A 22675-nucleotide genomic window follows, 5' to 3' on the forward strand; every position below is an offset into this window, starting at 1 on the left:
ATATTGAAGTTTACATTATAAATGTAGGGCAAGCATCCTGTATAGCAAAGGTAGGTTTGGGTTTTTTCAGTTTGTTTTTGTTTTGTTACTGCATTCATATGGCAGCTTCCAGCATGGTGACCAACACATGTCAGTACATCCCTTCAGCTCCATACTCTGCTGTCTTACCTTCATGTTGCCCTCTGCTGAGCCTGTCACAAAATAGTCCTCAGACGGATCCAGTGCAAGGGCCTTAACAGCTGATTCATGTGCTTGGAAGGTGTAAAGGGTTTGCCGCTGTCTGATGTCAAAGATGCAGATATATCCCTTCCTGCCTCCAGAAATGAGCAGTTGATGTTTTGGTGCATACTGAAGGACTGTGGCACCGTGATCGTGACAAGTGAAGGCTGAAGAAGGAAGATGTCAGAGTTTAATAGATTTGAAACTGTAAGTAACTTCTGATCTTAAGATGCATTTCTTCTATTAATTATTCTCTGAATATTTTCTAACTTCACAAATACATTCCTTTCTATGGGTAATATCTGACAGTAGCTTACAGTTGTTTGCTGTCATGAGAGACATAGACCTAATACACAAGAATGCTTGATATGCTGTCTAACTTATTTTAGAATACAGGCACATACCTGAGTTTAAAAAACTGAGAAAGTATAAAAATCACCACACTAAGTTCAATTACATTCCTGAGTTAGAAAAACAGTAAAGCTGAACTAGAAGAAAATAAATATTAACTACCTTATAGATATGAATTATTCTAATTTCCTAACCTATTTTTCATAGGAGCCCTGACCCACTTTATTTCAAATTAAGCTGAACTCTGCAGTCTGTTAGTTTGAAAATATGAATCTCAGAATGCGCCTATTGCTTATGCAAGTACTGCAGTTGTTTGCAGATGTTTATGATGGTTAAATTTGCTCTTTTAAAAGCCTGAGAAACTATGTTTAGATTTGTATGGTTTTTTCTTTCATGGAATTTTGGTTTAGTTTGTTACATAAAGATGAAAATTACTGTAAAACTGTATCTGTAAAACAGATACAAACATCTTTTTAAGAATCCAGTCCAATGCTGAAAGACGAGGATGGCAGAGAGAACAAGTTACTTCTGCTATTACCTGCAGTTGTCTTTTCCTCCGTGGCTCAGCAAAGTACTGGATATATTAAGTGCCAGTTTAAGTGGAAGGCTGCATACACAGAAGAATTCAATAATGCAGTCTTCATTAGTCAGCTGTTAATTTTTTTTTTTCTGGACTACATTAAAATATTTCAGACTTTATTCATGCTGTCACAAAACCAGCTTTGTGTATGACATTCTTCCTTCATTCTTCCTTCTTCCTTTTCTATACAGAGCAGAGCCCACACAGCACTGGTTCTGGTGTGTGCGTTTGTGTGCAACACATACTTAGAACAGTTCTTGCCCCCAGTGCATGCACAATCTGTTGATCTTACCTCAGTTAATAAGAAGTGGAAGTTTAGTTTTCGCTGCAGTACTTACCATGTATAAGGCTGTTACCAGATGAAACCAAAGTGTCCCAGAGGCACACGTTTCTGGGGAAGGGGGAAAAATTATTATGGCCTATTGCTCAGTGATTCAGGGGGTGTTCACATTTTATGTCAAAGCCTCTAAAGAGGAACTGAACAAGGAGCTCTTGACTCTCTGCAGTCACTGGAGAGATTTAATTCTTTCTATGCTCTTTTATGCTTCTTAGTGGAACTATGTACTTTCTGCTTTTAAGATGTGTACTAATCCTAGGTTGTACCCTGGAATTACAAAGTTGTTCTTTTCAGAGAAAAAGAATTATCTTGCTTTTGCTGAACATACTTCTCCCCTCACCAACAACATCACATCAAACTGGTTGCATTTGGAATACACCTTGAAAAAACTGGCAAGTTGTTGACCCATTCCTCACAAAAAATACATTTGGGAAACAAGCAACTGGAGGAATGATGTTCAAAGAAATCATCTGCCAAGTTCAAGCAGTAACAAAGCTTAGAAGACTGGGCCTTAAAATGTCAGGTCTGCATTAATGCACCAAGAGGTAGCAAGTTAATGGAGATGAATAGGTATCTCTGTGAAATTCTTAATTGTTTCTTTAAACACACCTGTTATCATTGGACTGTCCCGATGTAGCAACAAGACTTGAAGAGGTTACAAATGCAAAGTCACTTGTGGTTTTATTGTGGCACTGCCAACTCTGTTAGAAACAAAACAAAGAAGTTACAATCTTGCCAGTTGCAGTCTGCATCCAAAGTTACACAAGGTAGCACAACACAAGCAGTTTTCTAAACAAAGTTTAAGAACAGACAGACAATACAGTTTGGAACCTCAGAGAATGGAGCAATGGATTAAAATCCAGTATAGTATATAAAATAGAAAAATAAGGGAACTATACGCAATATAGTGTATCACAATAGCCAGAATTTCAAACTAAGAGCTGTCTTCATGTACTATTAAGCAGTGAAAAGTATTGAAGAATGTATTTTTTTACTAAGTCTTTGGGTTGTAAAGTAATTACTGTCAGCTCTGATTTTTAATTTAATCAGGGGTAATGCTGAAGTATTATTTGTAATTATATTGTAGCTTACGTCTATTGAACAACTAGTGTTCCAAAGATGTACCTCTGAAACTCTCCAGTAGTTTTGATAGTCTGCCAATTAAAAAGCAGCAAAATCAAAAATGTCTCAGCAAAACTCTCAGGCTCTTGGCCTGTCTCAAGTCTCATAGACTTAACTTTCCTCTGTAAAAAGAAAATAAAATGTCTTTTTACTTACCAGATAGGGCTTAGGATTTGAGGTGGTTTGGTTTACTTGCCAAATACTTAGAAATCCTTCACCATCAGCAACACCACACTGCAAGGAACAAACTGCATTTGTTAGCATCATGCAGTGGTTACTGGATGCTTACTGTATGTCATTGAACAGCTGACTTCAGAAAAACCATCACCTAAAACACCAATCCCTTGTCTGCACATTAAAGAATAATAGCACCGATTGTCAGGTAGAAAAAAAGTATTCAGAAGCCAAGGGATTTCAGTGCTACTCCAGGACTCCATCTGAAAACACTTAGTGAAGAAAGCTGCAAGAGAGCCTGGCAGAAAAGCAGAGTGAGAATCACTGTGGAAGGACTGTACTGTATCATGAATGGTAAAATGACTGAGTTATACTTATTACTGAAATATTAACAATCAATACTGTATGTTCTATGCAGCATATTCTATGCCTATAAATATTTTACAAAATGCTTTTGGAAATATTTAGAATTATTTTTCATATTTTTTCCATTTAATCAGGTTTTGTGACTCCTGCCTGATTGACCTCCATATGAAGCAGTGGGAAACAACTAGTACATCTTAATTCCTTACTTTAAATAGTTTCCTAGATAATGTGAAGACTGTTATATCTCAAAACATAATCAAAACACTATTTAAAAAACACAAAAGTTTAAATGAGATTTTATGCTACCTGAAAATAGGTATATGCTGGGAGATACTTTGTATTTCCAGCTGTTTCTAAATGTTGAGGTTTGACTGTTATATTGCTATCTTGCAGTCATGCCCTAACTCCTTTAATTTACTTTTTTTGGCTCTTAACTCCAATGAACTTCAAGAGTTTCAGTAAAATGTAAACAGAATGGGCAACATAAAACACTGAAGAGGTGGGTATTCCTCCCAATTCCTTTCTTTGTCTACTCTGTACATTCTGCTCTCCACTGTACTGCAGTAGGCTTACATTCTTAAACTAATAGGCTGTATTATTTATATCTTCTAGGTAATGCATTCTGTCCAAACTTTATCTTGGCCAGAATGTGAAGCGTGAAGCAGTTCTTGAAGACTTATGCCCAGATTGATACAAATTTACATCTACAAAATAAGTAAGCACGTTTCATTTTTTTTTTTTTTTTAATGTGTAATTTTAAAAAGTCACCCCCACATGGGGACACAGATTTCAGAACAGGGAGAACAAGGAGTCTGAAAATACAGCACATGGTATATGGGATCAGTGTGAAGCTGAAAGCAGACAAAAGAAAGTTAAAGTCAGTGTTTGTTAAAAGCTTCCACATGCATCCAAACAGAATGATAGGATACTGCTTGTGCATCATTCAGGGACATCTTAACAGTTTTCTGTGTCACCAGTTAAATCTGTTTTAGAGGTCACAGCACAACCAAATGTTTCCTTATGATTAAAAGCAAAAAGGAAAATCCTAAATGTTGTACTCACCTTGTTGCCCTGGGAATTAAAATACATTCTTGTCACCCTGGCATTCCCAGCCTGCCGGAAGCACACCAGCTGCTGTGGCCTTGTCCACTCAAACATCCGAACACTCCCATCTTGTGCTCCTGTAAGGTCTGAGATTAAAAGATAGATCTTCATTAATACTGCAGTGTCTTATAGGAAATTATCTACTCTGTACTAGTAAGCATGTTTCACTTACAGTACTGGTGGACTGGATGTGAAGCCATTCTCTTGACGTTATTCAGGTTTCTTTTAATAAGCTTCATATAAAACAAATAAAAATATTTTAATTTTGAAAAAAGACACAAACACTTTTAAATTTTGTTTATACTACTACAGGGTGAGTGTCTTTCAGTTAAACAAAGCCTGTTAAGCTACCATTATTTGCATCTAAGTATGTTTAGTTGCAGTATAATAAATAAAGCCTGTTTACGACAGCCTTTTTAGACACAAATGTTCAAATAGTATTAGTATTGTCTTCTATTATACAAAGAGCTTAAGCACATGCTGATGTGTAAGATTTTTATATTAGTCCCAGTGCACGACTTTAAAGTTTAGGATTGCTCTGGTTTGGGCTGGCTTTTTTTTTGGTTTGTTTTATTTTGTTTTGTCCCTAGAACTCCAGGTCCTACCTCAAAGTTCCCCTAAGAAAGACAAAACCCTGATTGTCCTATTACTTTCGATACCACAATAATTCAATGCCACAAGATTTAATTATATATCACAATATACAAGAAAATGTTCAGTTTGGCCACCTTCTTGGCCAGGTCATGGTGGTCATAGGCCTTTTATGTCAACCCTGAATTAACAGTATGATGGCTAATGCACACTAGGTCTCTCTACTAAGGACTACACTGAAAAAGGGAAGTCTCCTGAGTTGCAGGCAACAGAAGTACTTACCACACCAGCTCCAGTGCTAGTTTGACCACTGCCTAACCATGGCATGGATGAAGATGGTTGTATCTGATTCACTCCAAAAGATGGTGCAGTTGACTGAGTTAGTGTTGTGGTAGAACCACGGAAGTCAATGTCATCAGAACTGTCAAAGAACAGCAGTGTTTTGTTTTAAACAATTGTTTCTTTGTGACCTATGCTGTTTATCTGCCTAATAGCAGTGGGGAGAGGAAGTGATTCTAATGAGACTATAAATTGATAATTCCTGCAGTTCCATTGAACAAACACTTTCTACGTGCTCCCAATCTACTGGTTTAACCTCAACAGAAGATCCTAACCATGGTAGAAAAGTTGTTGAGAATAAGCTCTCTTGAGAAGAGTATTGTTGGAATGTTCCTGACCCACATGTCTGTATGGATCCATCTGTTCTGTGCAAAGCAATATGGTACAGCTGAGTGCTTGCTGCAGCTGATACATGCACAGTTCTCAGCACAGTAATGGAGACAGTCATTTAGGCTGTTGCATGATACAACTTACATCAGCTACTGTAACTAGCATTAACACTGCAATGACGCAACTGCAATGTTTCTAAGGTAGCACTTCCTTTATTAGCTTATGCACCGTGGGGTTTTACTTCACTGTGCAGTGTAGACATGCTCCAGATACTCAAAACCCTCAAAACCTTAGTTTCTCCACTTGTAAAACAAGGACAGTAATACTCTTTTGCCTTCCCTCGCTCCTTTGTAAAGCAATCTGAAACCTAGTGAAGAAGAGTAAGTAACTTTTTTTTATAATCCACTGCAGCCTCACATAAAACCAATACTCTTAATGTAGCCATAAAGAACCCGACATACCTTTTAGACTCTCTGTCACATTCCTCTCCAATCCATATAAATGACTGAGCAGCCAGTAGAGCTGAAATATCAAGTTCTTGAACATCATGTGTAGATGCCAAAACAATTTCATTGCCGTTTGCCTATGCAGCACAAATAGAAAACTTACTAACCACAGTTAAGATATTTTTATTACACTTATTGTAGTTTTTGATGCTTACCTTATTAACTGCAAATGCCATTATCATATCTGATTCTTTGTGAATGATTTTTGCTTTTCCTCCAGGGTAGCCAAGATCTGCTTCAACCTAAAAAACATTAATAAGAAATCTCAATTAGCCTGAAAATCCATTTTGTGGAGGCACATTCAGACTGAAAAGATCTATACAAAATTCATGCAAGAAAAGTTCAGTGGCCTCAGCATTGTTTAGGAAGCTTAGACTTCTCAGTGTTCTAGAAGCCAAAAGTTACATTTGAGTGTAAGAAACACAAAGTTGTGTGTGCAACACTATTTGCAAGGTGTTCGCTCATCCCAATTATCAGGACGTCCAAAGTTAATTCACTGATTAAAAGCCTGCCACACAGACTCCACAGAACATAGAGCTTCTGTTAGTCACATTAGAGAAAGAAAAGCTAGTTCCACAGAACTTTTAAGAATGTGCTAGAGGTTTGGGAGAAGGGATACTACCTTGGTTTTGTGATCTTCTGCTACGCAGTTTTGTTTGACCTGCTCCACACGATCTTCTACAGACTACATAACATCACACAGTCACAAACACAAAACACATGCACAAACAAATATAAAAAAAGAATGAAACATTCCAAACTAGATTTTAAAGGCCACTCTGTCAGTAAATGATGACAAATGTATTTTTAACTTTTTTTTATAAAAGGCACAGAAACTAACACAGGAATCTAAACAAACTCACTTCAAATGTAATGCCTCCTAGATGAACACAAAATGTATGATATAGTAAATAAATGGAGAAGTAATACACACACAAACTCCACACTTACAGGAATTCTTAAAGATATTAAATAGTATACTTATTTCCCATGGTACTTATGTCTTGGTTTAAATTTTCAGTTACAACTCATGATAGTTGTAACTGGTGGTACAATTAGTATAGCCCCTTATTATATGTTACTATATAATATTACTTTTATATGTATATATTACTCATGCATATATACATATACACAAAGTAATAGCTAATTTAAATTTCTTTTTCAATATGAAAACCAAAAAGAATTATATGAATGTTCAAATTTATTTACTAATTACCCTTACTGTAAATGTTCTGTTTCTTTATTAGGACAGTATTCAAATAGGTAAAGGTGAGGTGAGATATGTCTTGTCTAAAAATCTTCGATTCAGGTAATATATCAATAAACAACATGACAGTCATGTTGATTTAAAAAAAATAAATAATCTAAACACTCTTCAATGAAAGAAAGGAAATTGAAATGTCAACAAAAGAATGGAAAGAAAAATTAAAAAAAAATACTGAAGAGACTGAGGAACAGTTTTAATTGAGCTTTCTTTTTTAAAAAAGTTACATCCTTTGTTTACCTCACTTTGCTTTCTTTTCTTTGTGAATATATATCTTATGAAAGTCTCCTGAAGAAGTTCTTGCTTCACCAGAAAATGCCAGAGCCTTTTTGCTGGAAGAGCTGAATAATCCTTTGATCTGGATAAAATAGAAGGTGGGGGAAAAGCTTCACTATCATTAAAGGTAGGGGAAAAAAAAGTCTAAAGAAAAACTGTACATGACTTTACATTAAATCCTGATTTAAATGACAAAAACAATGTTTAAGCTCTAATTTATTCAAGACAAGATACTTTGTCTTCAATTAAAAAAAAATCCAAATTATGTTACTAACTTCCAACTACTACAGATTAACCTGCTGACCTCCATTTATGTCTATATTTGCACTCTACTAAAACTACTTTTATGTTGGAATTATGCTGACCCTACAAAATACACTTACATATTTCTTTCAATATTCAAAATAATTCTGAAATATTTAGCTCTTTTATGAGCCAAATAAAATTCACTGCCTCATGTTTGAGGACAGATATTTCCAAAGAAGCACTGCATGTTTTTAATAAAGCCCTATAGCAGTATCAACTATGTAAATCCAAAGTCATATATAGTGAGCTAACCTAAAGTTGTATTTTAGTGTATTACAAAAAGCAAGCTATTTTTGGGTTGAAAATATGGTTCACTCTCTGCATATAGAGATACCTACAAGTGTAACATTCATCTAAACACAGGAGGATCAGCTTTACAAGGACTATACTACAACTTCCTTTCTCTTCTCCTGACATCTGCATGTATTATCCAACTCTCTTCTTTTGTTGCTGGTGGGTAGGGTGGGGAGCAGCTGCTACTGGAGCAATGGTAAAAGAGGTTGAATAGGGTCTTCCCAGCAGCAGCCATTGCCCTGGATTTGCAGTCCTCCAAGCTCCTCTCTTTCCTTCTTATTTTCCTTTCCTGCTGCAGTTGTGAAAGGTGCAGCAGCATTAAGTAAAGGCTGCTGCAGGAGACAGCTGCACAAGAAGGAACAGAGAAACATGGGAAAGTAGTTTCTGTAAAGTTAGACCTAAGATCTAGCCAACCTTCATTTGGCTGTTTAGGTGGAAATACTCTGTAGTATTTCTATGATCAAAGAATGTGTTTCTGCTAGGAAAGAATACTTACTTGAACGGGGTGTTTTCAGGCTCGATCATCGCTTTATTGCGGAGAACAGCTGGTCCTGCACCCACGCCAAGGTCACTGGGGTAAGCACTGATGTAGTCTGGAGGTGGGCCTTCAAACTGGTCCATCCTATCTTGCAGAATTTGTTCCCAACGTTCCAAATTTTTTATTACAGCAATGCCCAATGGTGATGTTACAGGCAGATCTAAACAGAAATATTAATCATTAAGGCTTAGAGGAAAATAAGTAAGTTATTGTGTGTATAAAAAGGCCAGAATAATACCATAAAAAAATCTTAAAAAAGGAAACGTACTTGTTGGCAGTTGCAATATATGAAAATATTAAAATGAAAATTAAAAAGCACGGTCTGTTAGACAGCCACTTAGAGAGAAATCTAAAATTTAATGCAGAACTTAACATACCAGTGAATTCCAGGCCAGCAATGGGAAAGAAGTTCTTAACATTGTGCAGAACTAATTTTACCATTGTCAGATGCAGAAGAGCCCAGCTGTATAAATAGAATAGATAAATGGCATAGAATGTGTTAAAACAATATTAACAGTTATCTGCACATTATTTTTCTCTTTCTACCAAATAAACAGATTAGGAAAACAGTGTAGGTGGTGCAGCTGAGGTTTACCAGACACACAGGGAAAGATACTTCTATCCCACCTCTGCAACATAAGGTTGCCTCTCTGAGGGCACCCAGCTGCAACAGATAGTATCCCCTTCTCTCTTTTGCATGATTGTGCTCTTCTCCCCAGATCAGGGAGAGTGTAGACATGAGCCTCTTGAAGACTGAGAATAAAGTAGAAGCTCCCTGAAATGCCTTCAGAAATTCTCTATGAAATCACAATGAATACAGGCAAGACATTACTTCAGTTTAGCATTCATGGCAGAAGTTTTCATACTGAAAGTGTCTCACAGATATTAAAGAAACAGATCCTGTATAGTATAGCTGGAAGAACTAAGGAAAACGTGTAAAAGAGCCATAATTCTTCTCCATTATTATAATGCTGAGGTCATCCACTTTCTTTCCTTCTATCTTGTAACATTTTCTCTTTTAAGTGTTCTATTTAATTTGTCTTGTTCAAAATCTAAGGATCATTGTGGTACCTTATGTTCCTTTCACCTTAAAAACAAAGATAAGGGTTTTTTTATATTTGTTTTTCAGCTGTCTGAAAATACAAACCACACAGCTTTGACTTCCTAATCCTGTGGTTTGTTTGCATATTTTTTTTTAGGAAAGTAAAAGGGGACCTGTTACTCTGATAAGAATTTATCACTACTGTAATCCCAGTGCCACAGAGAAGTTTATCAAAGTACTGAAATTATTTGGCTTAAACTGTGGAAAGTACAGAGGACCTATATTTTCTTTAATTTGGAAGAAAAGGTATGCACATGACACAATAAGTCTAAAACAGTGGCAATTTCTGCTAACCTGTAAGAGTTGGCATCTTTGTGTTCCTGAATCTGTACATCAGAGAGGAAAGCATCATCCTCTTCCTCATCACTGTGAATGCTTTCATCAGAGTCATAGATAACACCACTGTCTGATAAAGGAAGAAATGGCTGCAACGCAAAATAAAGTCTGCTGTAAAAGCAATTTTCTGATCTCTTAATATTCAACTCTTACTTTAGTTGCCATTTAAACTATGGCAGTGACAACAATCCATAAATAAATTTCCTTAAACATTAAGCTTTTCCCCTTGATACTTAGTTATCTATATTATTGGCAAGAGGCATGTTTTGAAAGTTAAATAATAGACTTGTAGGCTCTTAATCTTTTATTGCAAGAATAATATTCTGCTACTTACTATGAAGAGCGCTCAAAATGTTCCTATTGTTTTTGTCCTTTAAAACTTAAAAGAAGAAATAGATCTTTATGAACTGTAACTTCAAATTTTTCATTTAAAATTACCTTTGCCATAAAATAGTCCCACATGCTGAGCTCTGGAGGGATAAACTTTTCTTTGTAAGAGGGTCTTTCTGCAGGTACAGGTGGGGGCACAGAGCTGTCTTTTACTGGTCTTCCTGGCACGAGCATTCTCATATTGAACCGACGGCGATGTTTATCCATTTCTTCTGATGGTAGAGGTGGAGCTAAATTCAGGAAATTTGAAAAGCTGATATTAATATTGAATCTTTAGAAATGGCTGTATCTTATAATTGAAGTAGTGGTACTAATTTCTACTGATTCTTAAATCAAGGCCAGCATGAATAAAGTAAGTGTAATCATAGAAAAATTCACTTAGGATAAATTCTGTAACTGTGGCATTTATAAATTTGATATATCATGAGAAATACATTTTACTATCTGGATTAAGTTCTCAGGAGATGTAGATTTTCAGTAAAAAGCTTTTAGCTGAAAAATTTCTCAAGAAAAAAATTTAGAATGAAATTAAAACATTTTGTTGAGAAATGAAAGTAATATATACAATTTCACTGAACTGTAAACTGCACACGTAGTGTTACCTATTTGAAATATAAGTCTAAGAACTCTTAAAATAGTGAAGAAAAATTTGAATAGAGAAAGACATTTTGACAATTGAAGGCTATTTAAGTGTTATGATTCAAATTTTATTATCAATAAAATGCCAAAATATTAATGTGGAAATTTTTTTTCAAAGTATTTCTGATCAGGCAATATTAAGGTCACACTTACTTTATTACAAAGGAGTTAGATATTTACAAACTTTTCTTCTAAAAGCTACAACTAACATTGATCTACACTGCAACTTTTTACAAACCTTCATTACCATCCTCTGAAACATCAGAAGCTGTAGCAGCTTGTAGGTTAAAGGAAAACAGAATACATCTCAAATGAAGACATGAGGTTATGCAAGTTATTAATATTAATATTTTGTGAAAATGTCTGCCCTGATAAGTTTCAATTATTCCATGAGTGACAGGTGTTTGCTGTGCACACTTATATTGGTACATTGTTTTAGCACTATTTTGTTTTATATTTTATATATAAACCCTATAATTTCTGCCTAAGCTTGAAGCCTATAATTGTTTTAGAAATGTGTGACATGATTTCCAGTATTCTTGCACTGTGAAGCTTCTGATAAATCTTTTTTTCTCTGTTTCCAGAATTCAGTGTCCACTTTTGCTTTTTGTCATGTAGTATTTTAAGATATGCTCAACTGTCATCGCAAAATTCCTGGTTTCAGCTGGAGCTTATATAAGCATGAACTATTTTTCTGACAGATGAATTTGGTTATCTTAAAGGTCTTTTGCAGTTTTGCTGATTCTGTGTGATATTTATTCTCTGTGGCCTTGTGCAAGGTTAAATCATATCTTCTAATAGAAAATTATTTCAGAAATACTGTTTCCAAGTTACTGCAGTTATTAAACAATAACACTCATCTCTCACATACAGAAAACCATGGGTATGAACACTGATTTATGTTATCTTTTTTTAAGTCCTGAAAAGTGTACTAAGTAAGTAGCTACTAGTAAAATCAGCTGTATAATACCTGTACAGTTTTTATGGAAAAATCAAAATGTTGGTTTACAAAGGACAACTGCAAGACTAATTTTTTTTTTTTTTTTCTGCTTTTTAATTAATATAACAGTTTTCTTGGTGGTAGATACTTAAATTCTTCTTGCTTTTTTTAGGTCTTTAAAAGAAAATAAACTTTTCCTACTAGGTGACTGAAAGGTATAAATTGCAAATCATTAGTACGACCTGTAGATAATAAAGTACCTGGAATATTTTCTGACTGCCTTCGAGGTTTTACAAGAAGCTTCACGCCTCCACCAAAAACAGCAGCCCACATTCTACTGTTGAGAGGATGGGCTGCGAGTCGGAACAATTCATTACAGGAATTGGTTGCAAGGGCATGTATGAGGAGGCTCAGGTAGACAGCAACAACAGCTTCACAAAGCAGGATGTTTAACTTGGGCTGATCTTCATCCTGAGCTGAGCTTAAGAGATTTATAAGTGAACTCACACCTGCAAAGAGAAAAGAGAAAACATTCTATGTTAAATAAGTAGGTGTACAAATTGAAAGAAATCAAAAAAGAAAATGTTTCACCTCTACATTTTATAGTAAACATACACTAACAGCCACAAAATACTTTGATTCGGATGAAACATACTATTCATATATTTCTTAAAATCATAAAGATCAAAATTCTACAAAGCCTTCTTTGGCATGGGACATGTGCGTTGTACTTCTCTGCAAATACTCTGGGCAGCTCATCTTGCCTATGAAGTTCCTGCACTGTTTCCACAGATGACCTCAAAATACTACAGTTATGCTCATAGATTGGGAGTACTTGTTCTGACAGGTACACCAAATCAAGCATAGATGAGAGGCAGTACTGTGGAAACAACTAACAGAAAAAGCTTTGCTTAGGGGTGAGGCAGACTGGAAGAAAACATTTTAGGATGACAAATGATCAGCTTACTGAGTTTATCCTGAAGATCATGGTCTCTTCTTCAAGATGTTTGTCATATAAAAAGCTTATTCTTATTTGTCTTGATACGTGAAAAAGTTAAAAAATGTTATTAATTTCAGTACTAAATTTGAAACATTTATCCATCATTGACCATCCACCATTTTATCTATCATATTACAGGACAGTGAAATAATTTTGAAATGTGGAGCTGTTCCAGGGGCACTAAAATAACCTTATGTTTGTCTCACCAGGCCACTGAGCAGGAGATGAGTTTGGAGTTGCATGCTCTTCAATACTCTCTGTCCTCAGTCTGCGTCGATCACTCAAAAGCAGTCCTTGATAAACCATCCCTGTGAACTGATTTGCTTCTGTTTGACTGCTAAATATAAATATTTTTTTTTGCTGATGAGGGAGACTTTTAGAATAGTTTTGCAATATAGCATATATACATGCTTCTCATTATAATCAGAAAATGCGACATCTAAAAATCTGTAGAACTAAGTCATGAATTTTATAATTTCACAGTATATAAAACACATTCTTTATTAAAACTTGAAATGTTTCCATGTGGCATTATCAATTTTTAATATGTGCACTGCTCCAGATATGACAAGAGCTTTGTTCTGAAGACTTCCGAAAAATGTTTTAACTGCATTCTCTTAAAGTCTCAATTTAGAATATAAACCACCTGAAACCTGGCTTCAGTTAGGTTTAAATGTTTCCCCGCAGCCCCATTCAGCTATGGATGTGCTGTGGAAAACAGCATTAAAATATTTTTCAGAAGCCTCCCAAGTGAGAGTGACACTAGACCTTCCTGTTATTTATTGGAAAAAAAATCTGAATTATTTGTGTTATTTTTTCTGTGTAAAACTGATCTGACATATCAAGGCTATCAACGTATAAACTGTATAAGTATCTACACTTGCATGCAGATATTTAATCCCTTCTTTAGACACATGCATTAATAATTTTTCCTTTGGATACACAAAGTATACTCCAAACATAGGACTGTAAGAAAACTTCAGATTTTACCTGTAGCTGTGGCTGTCACATAGTGCTTGATAAATGGATGCAGAAAGTGAAGCTGCTAAAGAATGAAGTGTGTACACCTAAAATAAAAAGAGCCAATAAACTGTACAGAATTACATACATGAGAAGTAAGTAAACTACAGTTGTTTCTAAAAAGCACTGGGAATATGTTATGCAGGAAATGTCCTAGTTTTAAACCAGTGCAGGAAGTAGTAACTGAATCTTTAAGTTTACAATACAGTACTTTGAAAATCACAACTGCTTGTTCAAGATAATTTGATTGCAGTAAAAAGCTTATAACGTTATGTAAAGATAATTAACTTTATTCTAACATAGAACTGTTGCAATGAATGAGTGTACTGAAGGAGTAATTATGTCCTGTTATGGTAATGAAATTGATAGAATTGGAAGCCATATTATACAACATCCCAGTTCAATGTAGCAGTAGTTGCTCAATATGCAGAAAATACCAACGTTTGAGTAATCATTGTATGATTGTTTTGCCTATAATCTCTTTTTTACCTCAGTTACGTGCTTATAAATTTCCAGAAGCCTCCAGGAGTAACAAGAACAATATTCCATTATTGCCTCACAATGTAACTCCAGTTCTTACACAGAAGAAATGCAAAGATTTCTTGGAAAGTCTGATGAAATCCACAGTGTGAAGAAAATGACACTGTTGAAAATGTAAACTTTTTTAAACCTGCCTTGTGTTCATTTCTGTCTTTTCAAACTATCTTTCCATTTAATCAAGTGCTGGTGCTCAGATTAAAGATGTGAATTCTGTAAGTACTTGTTTTGCAGTTAGGAAGTGTCAGTTTTTCTTTCTGACTTCTTTTTAAAGAATAAAATGCATGTGAAGTAGGACTGTTTAAAGTAAGAAAGATGCTTGTTGTAGAATAATGCAGGATGGAAAAGGAGTTAACTGATATAAGAGAGAAAAGATGTTAAAGGGGTTGGGTTACGATTTTAGTAACTTAACTGTTGCAGTAGAACAACCAGTTTAGTTTTCTAATACTTAAAATGAATTTAATGAATATGAATACTGATTTGAATGTACAAAATAATTATTTAGCTTCTTACTAATTAACTGTGTCATAGTTTCAGACTCTTGCCCTTTTCCCCTCTATTTACTGAATCTAGCAATTTATTTAGCGCAGAGTATGGAGTCAGATAAAGTAACACACCACAATTGCTTGAAAAATGAGTGCACTTGAGGAAATTCACTCTAAGTTTTATAATATCTGTATTTATAGAAAGTTATAATGTAACTTAGTCTCCTACTAAGGAGTATTAACTTAGTCTCCTACTATTCTCTCTGCAGGATTTGCCCAGAATTATAATAATTAGTTAACTTACATGATCATATTGTTTTAAGAGCCAAAAGTTCAGTGTTTTAGTTGACATTCACATTTGGAATAGTTTCCTGAGAATGACCAGAATTTCTATGAGAGGGAACTAACCAGGTTCAATAAGATGTCAGAAAGCACGTAGTTAATTAGCATTTCCAGTTTGCCAGACTTAAGGGAGGTCAGTATTTTGAAAGACTTAAGTGTTGAAAAGTTGAAAACTCAGTATGTTTTATTGTCGCATGCACACTCCCCATTTTATTAAAAAATCATTTAGCATCTCCTGAAAGATTTTCATTACCTTGACATCTTCAATATCAGGATGTGGTGGAGATTTCATCTGCACAATTGTGTAAAGAATGTCATGGATGTGGTTGTTCAAATACAGCACAGGATTAGCTATCACAGTTTTTGTGGACGCTATGCTTGCAGAAAGCAACGGTAGTGTTGTAGGTAATGGAAGTGGAGACTGAAGTTGTTTTACAGTAGTTTCCTGTTCAAAAGAAAAGCCTGTATTTAAAATTATTGCTTTGAGGAAAAACAAGTTTTTAAAAAGTGATAATTTTACATTTTAAATGTTTTTCCAGGGTTATTTATCCTCTTCCACCATTGTCTATCCAGTAAAGACAAGATTTTACTGTGACTGATGTCAAAAGTAATTAATATTTACAGCAGTAACATGGATCAGACATGATAACAGTTTGCTGGAACAGTTTGATTTGGTGCAGGAACAGTATTTTTATGTAGCTCATTAGGAAGTGTTCGGATTGTCTATTAAGAAACACTAACTAAAAATGCACTTCCAGTAGCATGAGTTGACGTAATAGTGAATGATCTGTGTTTAATAACAAAGTCAAATGTGCACTAATCTGAGTTCCTCGGGTAGAAATGAACAGATTTTATTTTTTGTATTCTTGGAAGGATATGCTAAGCCTAATACACCAAACAGGACTCCTGCTATAGGAAATGTGATAAATCTACCACTAGAGCAAGTATCCCAGTATCAGATTATCTGCTGTGGCTCAGGTTAGTCATTAATACTTGCCAGAAAATACCTGGTTTTGCATGAAATAAATGTAGAAAATGCCATAATATAGTAAAATAGAGCACTACCCTGTCTAACTTGGTGTCATTTGTTGAATCCTGCAGATAAGATCCCATTCCTTGTAGCTCCCTTGCATGATTTGCAGAGGTTTAAGAAATGAGATTATTATATTTCAGCAACTGTGAATTTATTATATGAGTACCCAGAATATTATGATCAAAATTCTGATTTCATTGGAACATAAATATAATGCTGCAACTGTAATATAAACAGCAACAGTTATGTTCCATAGTTATAGGCAGCCTAATCCTCAGTATCATATAACAGATTCTTAGGAACCAAATTATCAGGATGTGGAAAAGCAGCAAACTTAAATACCAAGTTCCTTCTCCAAGAACATTAAAATGACCTTGACCATCAGACCTGCAGAACTTAAGAAGCATCTATCCAGGCACAAACTTAAGCATTTGACAAAACTGACAGTCCAGAGCTGTTTACACTTGTCGACAGAAATGAACTGAATTTGTTTTACCTGTTGTGACTCTTGCAGCAAGAACTTCAGCTCCATTCTTACAGATGCTAAACCACCACCTTGTGCCCCATGAAGACTGCAGTAACTTAGAAAAACTCTCAGAAGAGCCTGGTTCTTCTGCAGCCACCACTTCCGTCTTTCAGCGTGTTCTCGTTTTGCTTGTAACCTGCGTCTTTCTATCTGGTGCCGTTCATATGACCCAATGTCTGGCTTGTCCATCACATCATCATGATCAAGTAGGTCCCCATGTGCTTTGGTGTATGTTTTGCAATAGTCTTTGCCCCCTGCATCATGGTTACATATTTCATGCATAGCAGCAATCTCTTTTTCAAGCCAGTTGTACAGCTGAAATCTGAGCTTTCCTCCATCTACTTCATAACCTGTAGCCAAAGTCCTCAGTTCAGTCATAAGGATCTTCAAACAGGCTCTGAACTTCAGCTGTTCAGCAATAACATCAACTTCCGTGTCACCTGCATCAGAAATCTCCTCATGTGATGTTTGTGGGATGTTGGTGTCTGAGCTCTTCTCAGCTTCTCCATTTTTAGAATCAGATGTTGAGTTTTTCATCATTAGACCAACATCCTTGTCCTCTTCATCTGACCCATTTTTGTCCTCACCCCAATCAAGAGTAAGAGGCTCATCATCAAATTTCACTGCTGGTTGACTCCAGTCAAATTGTGCTGAAGATTCAGCAGTACTCTCCAAAGCCAAGGAAGTGGAAATTGGCTTTGACCAGTCTGTATCATCACTTCCAGCACCATCCCTTGGGGCTTTGGAATCTGAAACACCAGTTTGCACTGGAGAACTCGGTGAATCTTTCTCTGCAGCTACAGACTTTTTTCTTACTTTTGGAATTTTGGAAAGGACTTCAAGAGCTAGTACAGGGCAGCCCACCTTAAAATGAGCATTTGCAGTAGTGAAGAATAATTTTCTTTCTATAAGATTGATTTTATCAACAAAGCTTTTCTCAGTTTTCAGACCTAGGGTGGCCAGAGTCCCTTCTGGTGAGCTGAAGTATCTTCGGATGAGCAAAGGGTGGGTCCGAAGGTAATTGTAAAAACTGAACACCACAGGATTGCATGACTTGACAATAACTAAGGAATTAAACAGATATGACATCTATTGAAATTGGCTTTAAAATGGTATTTTTCTGTTTTGCAGTATTTTCTGGGCTACAGATATTTGACAAAAAAACAAAAACAAGGACAGATTTGGGTCTAGTTGCCAACATAAAATGAAAAAATTATTTATTCCCCACAAAAAGATTAACAAGTGTGAGCTGGATGAGTAGAAAAATACTAGTCTCTCACTTGCCTCACAGTTATATCCTCTCAGCTAAGCCTAAAAAAAGTTGAAAAGATCAGCCAGGTAGAAATTTCCCCAAGGGAGGGAATATGCCACAGAAATCTATGTAGCCACTTGTCACTTAACATTAATCTCAGAAGAGACAGGATAGAAAATTCTGATAGAACTCTGCTGGTTCCTAAATGCAAGAATGGGAATCTAAGTGCACTATAATAAATACCAGACAGCATTCAATAGTAGAGAGGTATTGTAGAGAAGTACCAAACAAAGAAGACCCTCCTGAGCTTATCTGACAGCAGAACCAAGTTTGATACTGGGTGGCTGGAGACATGCCCTTGGAAGAAATTGGAAAAATACTAGGTTTTGAAGAAGGAGAAATTGAGCAGGCCAGTACATAAGCCAATTAATGATTGCAGCATAATGGCATCTCAAGAGAAGGGACTGCATACATACCAACTATTTCTCCTTCCCTACTTTGTATTTTAAAAATGTTTTTCCCATACCTGGGTTTTCATCATCATCTTTAGGAGTTTGTTCCAATAATGTGTCCAGTGCTCTTGTGTAATCTTTCATGATCCAGTATGCAATGCTTCTCAGGAATGGATCAGAATGCAATTTAGTGCAGCTGAACCCAGTTCCATCCTTATGGCAACCCAAAATCTTCTCATAAAGAATGGAGGTGTATGTGACAGAGGTCTCAAACTCTGATTCATATAAACGAGCAATAACCATAGCCAACTGAATGTCTTCCATTTTCTCAAGGCACACCTACAATAAGAAGTGGGGAAATGGTTGATTAATTGAGGGAAAGACAGTTCTTTAAAATAACAATGAAGTGAACAGCAATATATGTTTAGAGAACAGATAATTTTTTTCTCACTATATCTGTTCTTTAAAGCATATATTCATCTTTGGGTCAAAAATATGGCAAGTGGTAGATATCTCAGTAACATTTGGAAAGGTTTCTTTTCTTCTATTTCAGGAACTATGATAAGCAGAGCAGTACATCAGCATGTCAAAATTTAATATGATAAATAAAGATGTTTATCATTATTCTACTTGGTAAGAAACATATCTTACATCTTTAATGTTAATACACCACTGGTAAGATGTTCTTTACACTGTCTCATCTGCAGAATTACATCCCTGAGAAAAATTCTTTACATTCTCAGGTAAAGACAAACATACTGCATATGAATAGACAGAATAACTAAAGGTTCTCTAATTCCCATTCTCTCCTGAGAGGTACTGCCTAGCTTATGATTCTTCTTACAGCTCTCACCTCTCTTGTGGAAGGCAATCACAGCTCCACTAAAAAAGGATCCTAGGGCTGCTTCAGAAGAGAACACGTTTTTTTTTAACCTAATGTTGTAAAAATATGTCATGCAGAATAGCTGGAGGCTGAACAGAGTGCTGCAACTGTGCTGATCAAACAGGAAGCTTTGCCAGAAGGGTCATGACTGGCATTCCCAAGAGTGCTTCCACTGAGGACTGATGTGTGTGAACAATTATTCTGGCCTTCAGATCAGTTTCCAAGCTTCTTTTCACAGTATTGTGGAGGTAAATGGTCTGTCTGCAGGGCATAATGGGGTCGTGTAGACACAGCAGACCATTTGTGCTGCCACAATTTGTGAAAAGATCAGCAGAGAACAGTTTGTAAGGATGCAGTTACATAGGTCAAACTAGAAACTGAAACTTAATTTCTCAGAAGTGGTTACCTCTATAGCATCTTTGAGTGAACCTGCTAGCAAGAAAAATGCAGCTGATTGTTCAAAGCGTTGCTTTCCCAACAAAGCAAATGCGTTCTTTAAAGCAGCTTTGCGCCATCTATCTTCACTGAAGTTGTGGCTGAAAAAGGCAGTCATCTTTTCATCATGCTGGGACCTGCATAAGGAAATAGAAAATAGACAACATCTTAAAATGTAACTTTAACTCACAGTCATTTGAACAACATCTCTTTAAATTAAACTCTCATATTGAATGAATTCTTCTTTGCATTCCTGATTCAGTTAAGATTTAATGAAACTTACAGTTAGCAGAACTCACCTAAATAGACCCCACACCACTGCCTTTTTCTTCATAGCAAGGTAAAAAAGTGCAGCATCTAAGGCATCATTGTTCCTCTGGAATGAAGCTTTTGCAACCTGTAGTAAACAAAAACTATTTACTGAAAATATAAAGCCTGCTTTTAATTAAATAACATATGTTCTCTGCCAGAGAATGGTCTAGGTGACTGTATTTTATCTACAAAGCAACAGTAATTTATGTCAGAATGTTTTATTCATACCTGACAGTTCTCATTACACTGTAAATGTTCTTAAGAGTCAAAAAAGCAGCAGTACTGAATATGTTAACCCCTCTCAACCATGGTGTTACATTATAAATGTGAAAAGAAAACTATTTTCTTTAAAAGTGTTACAGTAACATTCTATTAGGTGCAATTCCTCTTGCAATCTGTTATTTACATACACTTAAGCTAATACAAGTATGTTTTTAATAAATGCTGATTTTTGTATAGGACTCAGATGGAATTGCATTTGATTTGGAGTACTAGGATACTCCTGGAGCCTTTGAGTATCCTGTAACTTTCAAAAATTAATGTATTTTTACAGCAGATGACTTGGAAATTTAGTAAACTAGTAAGTACTTCTGTTCCACTGACATTTAAGACTGCATTATTTGTTGTAATTTAATGCAAAAACTAGTAATGATTCAAATCTACCAAATTCCAAGTTACGACAAAGCTGAAAATCTTACTAAAGCAAGGATTTCAATCTCTTTAGTATCTATAGGAAACAGTTTAGATATTATCTCAAAAATATTGCATGTTATAGATTATTAGACCTCCCATAAGAAAGCTCTGCATGCAAAAGCTATTTGGTGTTATTTTGGTTTTACATAATATAGGTGCATATTTCTAAGAAACAGTAATTTTGCAACTCTTTGGAAGAGTAAAACCTGCATTTATTTGCAGTTCAGATCTTCTTTGTTCTATATACTCCACTATAAAAAATACTATATTTGCAAAAAGACTGTCTAGTTTTTACTTTCTAATATTTTTAGCTAATTTATTTCTTAAATATAACCCACTAATGAACTCAAAGCATGATTTCCTGTTTAACTTAGATATCTACCATCTGATGTATCTGAAGCAGGGTTCTTTTTAAAATAGAGTACTTAATATGATCTTTAGCATACTGTAAATTATAGGGAAAAGGGAAATTAGGTGCTTCAGAAATGGCTTTTCCCTAGTCCAATATTACATCTTACTATTGAATAACAAAATATGTAAGGCAGAACTGCCAACATGAGTTAGCACAAAAATAAATATAATAGTTATACAGTCTTCTGGATGGACTGGAATACAAAGGAATCTGCTCTGTCCAAGTCACTGTGTGTATCTAAGGCACACCTAAGAGCTTGTAACTATAATTTGCAAGCAATAAATGTACCTTCTCAATGCACCTTCGGAGCGTGTTGATATTCCTGACCCACCAACCAATACCCATAGCTCTTAATTCAGACCACTGTGGGTCTCCCTTCTGGATAGCAGGAATCATATTGATCAGTTCCTCCTCAGCCTCAGAATGAAAAGCCCATGCAAAATGACAAGTAGATAGGCCTAAATGATAACATAATAAAATTCATAAGATCCAGACTTTAATAAGCAAATAGAATATATCAGAGAAGCAAAGTGGGATCTCCAACCCCAAGCATTAGGTACATCTGAGAAAGAACTATTTCTCTCAACAGGAAGTAGAGCTGCTAAATATCCTCAGTGCTTCTTCCATTCTTTCCCAGTACCCTGTTCGTGTATGTACTAAAGTTATATAGTGAAAGACTGAGGGAAAATACCCTTATCTCTGAGGCAGACCCATTCTGGGCCAGAAATCTTTCCGTTTGCTGTTTAGGAGGGAACTGCTTTTTTTCCCTTGCATTTAACAGAGGCATTTATTCAGATTCTGCAAGGGAGAAACCTGCTGTGATGGAAATAATAAAATAATCCATAAGGTAAGATAAAGACATGCTCTTGTAAAGCAGTATCTTCATTCCTCCAGCAGAAACGATGAAATATGTACACAATCTGTGTGTTATTTGGTTGGGGAACTTATTCATGCCTCAAACTGAATGGGGCAGAACCTGTCATCTGGGCTAGAGCTGTGTTTTTTTGCTATTCACAGTGCATGTAGGGAGACATGTACTAAGCCATTGCAAGATGAAGGCCTTAATGGTATAGTTATAATCTAAAATTAATATGCAGACAATAGAAATATCATAATACTGTAAATCAAACATAACCAGATCCTGTCAGCTTAAGTGGATCAAATGAGAGCAATACTTAGCTTTAAG

At 35.6% G+C, this 22675-nt stretch overlaps 1 protein-coding gene across 1 annotated transcript in view; it reads right to left on the bottom strand.

The window, feature by feature from the left end:
* Positions 1–22675, bottom strand: part of DMXL2 (Dmx-like 2) — a 42373-nt gene that overhangs the window by 1659 nt on the left and 18039 nt on the right. Inside the window, exons 19-42 of the mRNA XM_009994443.1 lie at positions 21778–21947; positions 20372–20469; positions 20044–20209; positions 18829–19093; positions 17021–18114; positions 15745–15936; positions 14098–14174; positions 13314–13444; positions 12368–12616; positions 10577–10758; positions 10097–10227; positions 9078–9163; positions 8659–8860; positions 7527–7644; positions 6642–6704; positions 6175–6261; positions 5975–6096; positions 5127–5265; positions 4426–4486; positions 4212–4339; positions 2766–2843; positions 2097–2188; positions 1489–1541; positions 169–386 (exon numbers count right to left, since the gene is read on the bottom strand). Coding sequence (XP_009992745.1) covers positions 169–386; positions 1489–1541; positions 2097–2188; positions 2766–2843; positions 4212–4339; positions 4426–4486; positions 5127–5265; positions 5975–6096; positions 6175–6261; positions 6642–6704; positions 7527–7644; positions 8659–8860; positions 9078–9163; positions 10097–10227; positions 10577–10758; positions 12368–12616; positions 13314–13444; positions 14098–14174; positions 15745–15936; positions 17021–18114; positions 18829–19093; positions 20044–20209; positions 20372–20469; positions 21778–21947 — 4202 coding nt within the window. The remainder of the gene's footprint in view (positions 1–168; positions 387–1488; positions 1542–2096; positions 2189–2765; positions 2844–4211; positions 4340–4425; positions 4487–5126; positions 5266–5974; positions 6097–6174; positions 6262–6641; positions 6705–7526; positions 7645–8658; positions 8861–9077; positions 9164–10096; positions 10228–10576; positions 10759–12367; positions 12617–13313; positions 13445–14097; positions 14175–15744; positions 15937–17020; positions 18115–18828; positions 19094–20043; positions 20210–20371; positions 20470–21777; positions 21948–22675) is intronic.

The sequence above is a fragment of the Chaetura pelagica genome, unplaced genomic scaffold, assembly GCF_000747805.2.
Source record: "Chaetura pelagica isolate M959 unplaced genomic scaffold, ChaPel_1.0 scaffold222, whole genome shotgun sequence".
NCBI lineage: Eukaryota > Metazoa > Chordata > Aves > Apodiformes > Apodidae > Chaetura > Chaetura pelagica.